This window comes from Condylura cristata, unplaced genomic scaffold, assembly GCF_000260355.1.
Source record: "Condylura cristata isolate star-nosed mole 26May11 unplaced genomic scaffold, ConCri1.0 scaffold00013, whole genome shotgun sequence".
In the NCBI taxonomy this organism is placed as follows: domain Eukaryota; kingdom Metazoa; phylum Chordata; class Mammalia; order Eulipotyphla; family Talpidae; genus Condylura; species Condylura cristata.
Window position 1 is genome coordinate 15,897,035 of NW_004567114.1, and position 10,090 is coordinate 15,907,124.

A 10,090-nucleotide genomic window follows, 5' to 3' on the forward strand; every position below is an offset into this window, starting at 1 on the left:
TAAAAAAAAAATTATTTGACACCAAAGCAAAAGTAAGCACCTTTGGGACTACATTAAATTAAAACATTTTTGCTTAGCAATGAAACCATCAACAAATTGAAAAGGCAACTTAGCAAAATATTTTCAAGTCATATCTGATTAATGTCTAAAACACATTAATAAAAAGCAAATAATAAAAAACCAACTGGTTAAAGAATGGGCAGCGGATTTGAATAGACATTTTTGAAAGAAGAAAGACTGATGGCCAACAGTTACATAAACAAGTGTTAAGACATTACTAATAACCAGGAAAATGCAAATCACAACCACAGTAAGATGAACAGCAATAGTTTGTCTTATACCTGTAAAAATAGCTATTATCGAAAAAATAAGAAATTAAAAATGATGAGCCCGTAAAGAAAACTTTTGTGCAAAGAAAATTAAAACATTTAACTAAATGTTCATTATGACATTATTTACAGTAGTCAAGATAGGGAAATAATTGTTGTCTATCGCTGGAAGAATGGATAAAGAAAGTGTGTGATACGTGTATATGGACACACAATGGAATATTATTTAGGCATTAAAAAGGGGAACTCTTCACTATTTCAACCTGGATGGACCTCAAGGGCATTATGAAAGTGAAACAAGCTAGGTAGAGAAAGATGAACATTGTATGATTATGTTTACAAGTAGAATCTAAAGCATTAACTTTATTAATAGATGATGGTTACCAGAGATATAAGGGTTGAGGCAGTAAGAGAAATGAAGATTGTCAGAAGGCACAAACTTCTAGTTATAAAATCAGTGTCTTAGGAATATTATGCACAGCATGGTAACTGTAGTTAACAGTATTACATTACATATTTGAAAATTGCTGAGAGTAGATCACAGTTCTCATAACAAAAATTTAACTATGGATGATAATGGATATTAGCTAGGCTTAGGTGATTATTCAATTCACAATGTATAGAAATAGCAAATCATTGCATACCTGAAACTAACACAATGTCATATAAATCATATTTCATTAAAAAAATTGCAATTTAATAATAAATTTTTTGGTGTATGAATGGGTTTTGATCATATCTCATATTTTTGTTTATTGTGTTTTGATCATATCTCATATTTTTGTTTATTTAGATACACAGAAGTAAAAACAAATGGAAATTTCATCTCAAAGATGGCATTATGAATCTCAATGGAAGAGATTATATATTTTCCAAAGCCATTGGAGATGCAGAATGGTGAAGAGATGCGTCTTTTCTTTTATAAGTAATACAAAAGAAACTTAAAACATTTTAAAGTGGACAGTTTCAAACTTGGGACACACACCAACCAAAACTTAATTTCTGCATGTCAGAAAAGAGCAGTAGAAGCAAAGCTACTGGAACAAAGAAACCTTGACAACATAGACACTACTTCTAACTGGCAAGCCATGGAACTGTAGCACCTGGGGTTGTTGAGGGTGGGAGGTTGGGGTTTTGTGTAGGTAAACCATAATTGTCGATTTTAAATACAGGTACCTGCCACCGCTAATTAGCATGTAAAGCTTTGTCTATATTCCTTCTTCCAACTTGGGTTCAATCAGAAGATACTTGTTGGAATGAACTGAAGAAACTTCCCTTTTGATAGATGGAATTGAAACTGCTTATTGTATGTGGTTATATTTGCTAAAAATTGCCTGTAAGCTTTTTACAAAAGGGTAAGAATTATGGTGTTGAACTTTAATTCACTTGTATAAGGAAACAATTTCAACTCTCATAATAGGTCTTAAATATTTTTACTTACTACTCTCTCTCAGTACTATATACCTCTTCCTTCCCTGCTTTATGAAACATCTGTTTAAGAATTAAAGGAAGTAAACAGTGATCACAGTTTGGAGATAAAATTTAACCCATGACTGGATATTTATTTTAATTAGGTTTTTGTACTTATTAAATGTAATTTAAAGAGTTGGATCCCATCTAAGTTGGTCAGAATTAAAATGACAACTTCAGTTTCCTTGCAGAAAGATTTTCTTTTAGTCCCACTCCTAAAACACACACACATAGACACGAACATACTCAACAGGAATAGGTTTTGCTTCACAAATATACCATCTTTGCTAAAATTGTATACTTCTGAATGGATTTCCCTGTTGGACTGAAGTATAAGCTTATACACATGCTTAGCCACTTTAAGCTAAACATCAGATTCTGTGCATTGATTGAAGCAAGAGCAGTTGTTAAGGACCTAAATTTTTATTAAACAATTTAGTAATTATAAAAGTTTCTTGTGTTTACTAGTAAAAACTTTCAAAATCTATTATTGAACAAATTTTGAAAAATACAACTTTGTAATTTGATGGGGAAATTTTGGGGAGTAGAGGGAGTGGGCCACTAACACATATTTACCTCTCCTTTGGTGGCTCTTCTAGGCCATTGTAATAAACGTGGGCTCCGGTTTGCACATTGGGAAGAAAGCTTAGAAATCTGACTTGTATTTTAAAAATAGAAATTTAATATGTATCTTAAGAATGCATAGCTCTGTATTCTCTAAAAGGCTCTAAAGAGCAATCTGGCACTGCTGTGTTCAGTGTGAGCTAGTTGCCTGGAGAACTGTAAGAACACTTGTCTTCATCTCTGTGTTCTTACAACTGACTCTAGTTTATCTTGACAATTCACATGTGTTTAAGTTACTTGTATATTGATTTATTCTAGTCTTCCATTTTTGTCTTTTATTTACTTTTTGTGTTTCCAGAAGTAACATAGAAACACTTTAAAGTACATTGCAAAGAAAAACTGTGAGCTATTATTATATATTGTTTTTAACACAGATCTTTAAACTTCTCAAAAAACTAATGAAATTTTTTTTCTTGACTATTTCCCACCTCATTTAGCCGTTGGTCCCTTTAACTTATGTTCCGAACTTTGGTGTAAATGGTGATTTCTAGCAAGCTAGTAGTTAAAAGTTTTATTTAGATGTTATAATTGGTGAGACGGTTTTTATTTTTTACTACAGTAATTTAGTTTTTAGAGGGGAGATTTATTTGTTTACTCCACTACTCTCAGAGCAGAGTATTTTGCTTTTATTAATGAGACTGTGAGAAGAGAAGGGAGAGAGTGAAATCACAGAAGTCCTGTTGTTTAGTTGCCCTACAGTATAGATCCTAGCAAGTTTGTATTTACCCAATGAAGAAGTCAATGACCTAAACTACCTATAAAAGTTTAGCAGTGCTGCAGTGTTGATTGAAACCCTTTGGCTGTCTAGTAGTTTTTATGCTACTGAACCTTGGCTTACTATATGATATTCAGCTCATCTTTTGGGCCCTCTATATAGACGAACATTTGCATTCATAGTAGAGTTATATACTGGCCTGTTTTTAGACCATTTTCAAACACGAACAACCACTGCTTTCAGAGTGGCTCATTAGGGTTATTATGAAGCAGGAAATAATCATTTGTATTTGCATCTGTGTATTGCATATTAATTATGGCATACTTGGCAAATGCTTTTCTTTTACCTGTGAAATTTCTGAAAGCCGGTCCAAACAATACTGCATACCAAATTGTGCTCTTATATATTACTGCATCGTGTTCCTTTTTAATCAAATAGCATGTTTTAGTTTTTTTGTAGTGGCTTGCTTTATGCCACTTACCTTTTATTGTACTTGAAGTCCTAATCATGTTTTTAACATTGTATTTAACAAATCATTTCATTAGGTTTCATAAAAGTGTCATTCCTTTGAAAAGGTAAGGATTCCCACTTTCAAAATCTTAGAATGAAAACAGCATGTTTATTCATAGAAGGGAGATAGTTCAGACTTGGTATTAATGAAATAAGGAAAGATTTCAGAAGAGGATTTGTTTAGATTTGCACAGATGTTGATGGCACCTTTTACTCAAAAAAAAAAAAAAAACATTAATCAACAGTGGTCTGTAACAGACTAGGTAAAATGTGGAAATGTGTGCCTTTCAGTATTTGTTCTCTTGGTGGTGATTTGGATAATCAGACCCTTTAAATGCCTGAGAGCACATTTAATTTCTGTGGAGTACCACATTTGGCTAAAGTGATTCTTTAATGTGCAATTAGTTTCTGGAGTGAAATGTCTGTTATATGAGGGGGATCTTTATATTGGACTTTTATATTTTTTTAAATGTTCACATTTCTTTCTGTTAATTAAATGCCATTGTAACATTTATATTGTTGCCTCTTAAAATCAAAGCCACCTTGATGTTATTCTTCTAGGAATACATCAAGATTTGAGCAGTGTGTATAGTGATTAAAATGTATTCTTGAAGAGCATATTCTAATAGATTCAGGTTTTAGAAAGCAAGAACACAAAAATATACCTTTTGTATAAAGATTTTCTTTTGCTATAGTGAAAATCAAGGACTTGGTTTTCTATTTTTTTCTGGCTTTTATGGAAGAATGAAAAGGGTTATCTCCTTCAAAGTAACTTTTGATTATCTTATAGCAATAATGTCACCATTCTTTTCAGAAGGTAAAAATATGCCTTGTATAGGAAAATAGACATAATTTCCTTTTGGGAGGTCCCTTTATAACCTAGCATTTTCTTCCACTTGAGAAAATTTCCTATATTTTCAGATTACTTCATCTTGAACTTTTTTGAGCTTTTGTGCAATGTAATATTTTATTGATCCATCTTTGTACATTTTCACTTTATTTCATATATGTCTATCACCTATCTGTCTGAATCAGCTATTTCAGATTTTGAATTCATTGGTTAAAAAAGTTTTATGTATTTCTTCATGGGTTTATGTTAGGCTGTTTTGCATTTTAATCTATTATGCTATGGAAATTATTCTGAAGTTTCTATTCCCTTTTTAAGCCTGCCTTAGTCTATCTTTTGTCATTTTCTATGGCTTAAGGAAGAGTACACCGAGCCTAATAGTTTATTTTGAGGAACAAGAGAAACCTTTTCTTCTCTTTTAAGGGAAGAACTACTTTGTTAGTAACTACTATTTCAGTCAAGGTTTCTTTAGTTGGTCCAATCTACAGCTACAATTTGGGGGAGGGTCTAATCCTTTTTGCTGTTCTGAGCTACTATTGTCAACTGCTGTTGTACATACTGTTATGTGTAAGGGCGTAAATATATTTATTATGTTTGTAAAATTCATTCTGTACAATTGCAGATCAAAGTTGCTCTTCTGTGATATATGGGATATTATGTTTTAAAGACCATCTTGGGATACAATTAGAGAACTTAGTATTTTGATGTACTAAGACCTATTTTAAGTTTAATATTTTACCTTTGCAAAAACTTTAATTAAAGATGTTATTTAAAAAAAGTAATGTTGATTCCTTTATTGGTGTGTAGAACATTTGATATATAGAGAACAAAGCCATAGTTTAAAAAGAAACGTATTTTACATTGTTAAGAAGTTCCATTTATTTAAATACAGCATTAAATTCTGGGCACCTTTAAAATAAGTAAGGTAGGGTGTTTGTGATTTTTTTTAAAGTTATGTTACAAATTCTTAATAGGTTTTTAAAAGAATAACTATTTTCCAGGTACATAGGAATTTCATTTGTGCTAAATTTACAACAAATGTAACAAAATTGATAACTTTTAAGTTTGTACTTAAAAAAATAGGTTAAAAAACGATTATTTCACGGCAGCCTTATAATTTTAAATTCTTTTTCCTCTTTTGTCTGTATTTTGGGATTTTTAGATGGCATTCAGTAACTAGCACTTTATAATTAATTCAAAAGGATCATTAAGCAGCTTGCCCTTCCGTAATTTTTTAATGCTATTACAGACTACTCAGGAAACATGCAAATTGTAATCATTAAGATAATCGTAATAGATATTTATTGCCACCTATATCTCTGACCTAAGTTTCTCCAGCTATAAAAATGACATAAAGTGATACAAGTGAAGTTCTTAGAATGGTGCTTGGTGTACAGTATGCACTAAAGTCAGAGAGTAATTCATAATTGCATTGTATGAAAGAAGTGGTGTGGGGGAGGGTAGAGAAGGGAGAGGTACAATTACTATTTTCCAATTTGACCAGTGTTAACAGACAGAGCAAGCAACCTTTGAGAGCTCTAACTAAAACAAGGAGTTGAAGTTCTCATAAAATGCCAGGAGGTACATTTATTTATTTAATGTTTTTTTCATACCACAGTGTCATACTAACTTGGCTCAACTTTCAGGTCTACATATTGTCCAGCCATGACCTTGTATTCCTGGGTCTGTGAGTCAGTAGTGGAGCAATTAAGTTGTTACCATGAAGCTGGCTGAGAGAATGACATCCAAAGGAGGGACACAGGAGGGTGTGTCAGACATTTGGAGACTGGTGAGGAGAGGGGCTTATCCTGTGCTTCAACTGTGCAGCCTTCGAAGGGAAAGTGTGCTGCCCAGGTGAGGATTTGTTGTGTGGCATCACTAACCATGAATATGTTGAGAGGTCCCCCGTTCCCTGGCAGTAGTAGAAAAGGGGAGAAGCATTTTCAAGCAGCTGTAGGTAGGAAGCTGCCTCATCTCAGCTCGCAAATGACTCTTCATTCTCTTTGTTCCTTTGACAATGACCCTTCAATTATTGACCTCATCCTCGGGCCTGAAAGAGTAGCTGAGTGTCTGTAGTTAGCTCACCTGGTGACGTAGGTATTTTCATTAACGCTCACCTTTTTATTCACTAAAAGGTCACCTACATCTGGTGAGGAACAGAGGAGATTTGGTTTTTAGGTCACATTAACCTTCACCCACATTTGGAAAAAAGTTCATCCTTGCTGTGTTTTGACTTGAAGATTGAGTCTGCTAGATCCATTTTAGGTTCTTCTGTCCAGTAATTGGATTTGCCTAGGACACAGAAGAGAACTGAGATGTGGTCAAATACAACATATAACAACTGATTTCTAAGCTAGAGGATCTGAAGTGAACGGGCACAGGTGGCGACAAAGGATGCAATGTGAGAGAAAGTAGGAACTGGTCAGCTCAGACATGATGGAGTTGTAAGAGTCTTGATTTGAAACTGACAAGCAGGCCCTCCTGATGGAGCAACATGATAAAGGGCAGCACTAAGAAGCTGGCCTTAGCTGCTTCAGCACAAATTTGATCCCCAGCTCCAGAGCTGACCCATATAGCACAGCAGACCTCTCCTGTCTCGCCGGCTGCTCCCCTTGCAGTTCTTTGTCAGTCTGCCTGTTCTGCTTGCCTCTGTCTCTGGTGAATCCCCTCACTGCCCTTGCACCTCTGCCCCAGTTCTGTATGCTTAAATAAATAAATCTTAAAACAAAACAAAACTGACAAACCTTACTTCCTCTTCCAGTGTTAGTAAAGTCTATGATAATCTGATAATTCTTGAATTATCTCCCAAGCCAGGATCCTCCCTTGCATTTTTCTTAAGAAGTGTGGGACTCCACACACTTGCCCCATTTCTTAAGAATTGTGGGACTCCACATATAGTTGTACAGTGCGCAGACCACACACTTTGAGCTAAGAACCTGAACAACTCCAATGTCTACTGAATGGAAGTCAAATTGCACAGGCTGGCATATTATTCTTGCCGTGATCTGTGTCTGTGAAGTCTGGCAAGAAACAGATGGCTTAACTCTGAGACTTTATCTGAGGAGTCATTAACAAACAGACTATCTACAGAGTAGTGGGTAGGTTTGAGGAAACCAATCAGGGATGATAAAATACTTGATGTAGCCACAGCAAAGCTAATACCATCCATTGGGCTGAATGGTCAGGGCAAGTAGGGCCAGTACTTGGCCCTGGACAGAATATCACAGAGAGGAGCTGTAATTGTCGAATTACCTAACTACTGAAACGGAGCTGCAGATTGTCCAATTGTCTCTCCTGTGCTCCTATGTCAAGCCTGTGTCCTTGCCAAATCATCTGGAATCCGGAGGTCAGTTGAGTATGTATGGAGCACTCTATAGGAGTCGGGCTCTGCAGAGCAGAAAAGGCTGAAGGATGCTTCTGAGAGAATAACCAGCTTTTTTCTTTCCCTATTTCCTGTACTCTAGGCAGTAGAGAACAAGTAGGCATGCTTGTTCTTTCCTTAATGGTGCCGTGGTAGCTAACACTTCCAAGACTGCAAGAAGAATGGGCTTGGAGAGAACAATGGGAGCATGAAGTCTGGATCATCTAACAGTTAAAGAAGCAGATGAAAATAATTTCCTTCAAGTATTATTCTCACTTGGCCCAACTGCATTAATTAAAATGAAATCAAGTAGCACCTTGGATGTCTGGGAAGATCTCTGAATGCCAGTGGTGTGTGCTCACTTTGTCTCTTTCTCCAGCGTTGGCCTACAGATGGGGAAAACAGGTATGATGTGTCAGACATCTCTTTCCTTGAGACCATGGCATCCATGGCTCAGGGTATCTCATTTCTCCAACATTTGTTGAAATTATTAATACTTAGCCTAGTTCCTTTTCTGTCAGAATGCTGAAGGAATACTTTGAAAAACTAGAGAAACATCTGAGAACAAATAGAATATAATGGTTCTATTTGTTATTCACAAGAAATGCTAAGAGTCACATATCCTCACAGATCCACAAATCGTGTGCCTTTATCTAACTTGACAATATCTTAATTTGTCCATCCTTTCAAAAGCCTTTTTCACATGATGTCTGGGGAAAAGAGGTGTAATGCAATTTAAACCTGGATTTGCAACTGGGCTCACAGTAGTCTTATTTTTCTCAAACTTTTACCTCATCTGTTTAATATGACCTTTGCAGAGAAACTTGAAAAGCCTCCTAGAGCAATAAGGCTCTTTTGGAATTTTTTTGCAGTTCCCTTTGGGGTTAACCCTTAATTACAGTGCCTATAGTGAAAGAAAACTGAGTCATAGGAATAGGTAATTAATATAATTGGGGGGGGGGGCAGTGGATTTCAGCTGCAATTACAGCCTGGCTGAGAAGAAGGCAGAGGCCCAGAGCTGCCACCTGGCTTAGCTGTGTGTGTGAGGCCTTTGGATGGCTGTGACTGCTGAGCAGACAAATGTCACTTGTCTGGTGCTGTGCTGGAGGGTCCTGCTGCTCCGAAGGGTCCTGCTGCTCTGGGAGCATCTCCTGTTGGGTCTCTGTTGTCTTTGTGAGTTGGAACCTGGCCTGGAGTCTGGCTGCCATGTGCCCAGGTCAGCAGGGGTAGGAAGACACCATCTTGGACACAGGGCCTGTTGTTGGGAGAGGAGCTGCACATCCTCAGTGGCAGGAAGATGCCATCGCAAGGGTCTCTGTGCAAGATTGGGCAGGACTGAACCCGACTTTGGGTAAAGTAAATGGCCATTATTGGCCTCAGTAACTCTTGCTTTTCCCATCTGTTAAATAATTCCCTTTGTTGTTTCCTAAACTGGGCAGTCTTGCAGTTGTGCATGCGGGTGAACCAGCCACAGACAGTATTTGGTAAAGAATTTGGGCAGATGGTCCTTGGCCAGTTTGGGGTCCCCTGCTATCCTGTATCAAGATGTTGCTAAACTCCGTATTGTGAGCTGTCAAATAGCAATTACCATCACCTTCTTAATCCCACTTTATCTAAAATATTTTAACAAATGAAAGAGTATTCCCAAACATTTCCAAGTTCTTAAAAAGAACTCCAATATTATTCTAAATGAGAATTGAAGTTGTTTTATGCAATCGGATTTCTCTAGTTTGTTCAAAGTTTTACATTTCACTTACTAAGTTTGGGACAGAAAATGATTTTTTGTCTTTGCTACTTGTAGCAATGAATTAATGGGAAATAAAAATTCTGGCTTAATATGATTAGGCTGTTCAAAAGAATAAATTATAAAGGAGTTTACTTGTTTTTAGTTTACTAGAATTTGCTACAAAGTAAGCACTTTATACTCACTGGCTTAGATTTAACACATCCTAGAAAGCATTCATTTCATAATGGCTATATTATTGTTCAAATCACCCTTAATGTGAAATCTCCCTCTTCTTCTAATATTTCTGAAGATATAATAATTCAACTAGCTGAGAATGTGTGATAATAATTAAACAGGCACTTTTTTAAAAATGTGCAGAATGCATTTGTAATCAAGATACATTGCAGAATGCACCTTTAAAAAATGCCTGTTTAATTATTATCACACATCACATATTACAATAATTTTTCACGCAATGTGTTTAAAAGTATGAATGTGATAAAAAAAA

General features: G+C 35.8%; 1 protein-coding gene across 1 annotated transcript in view; it reads left to right on the plus strand.

Annotated features, from left to right (window-relative positions):
• Window positions 1–5,267, plus strand: part of GTF2A1 (general transcription factor IIA, 1, 19/37kDa) — a 35,350-nt gene extending 30,083 nt beyond the window's left edge. The window contains exon 9 of the mRNA XM_004681649.2: window positions 1,123–5,267. Within this exon, the coding sequence (XP_004681706.1) occupies window positions 1,123–1,230 (108 nt within the window). The 3' untranslated portion in view covers window positions 1,231–5,267. The remainder of the gene's footprint in view (window positions 1–1,122) is intronic.
• The last annotated feature ends 4,823 nt before the right edge of the window (window positions 5,268–10,090 follow it).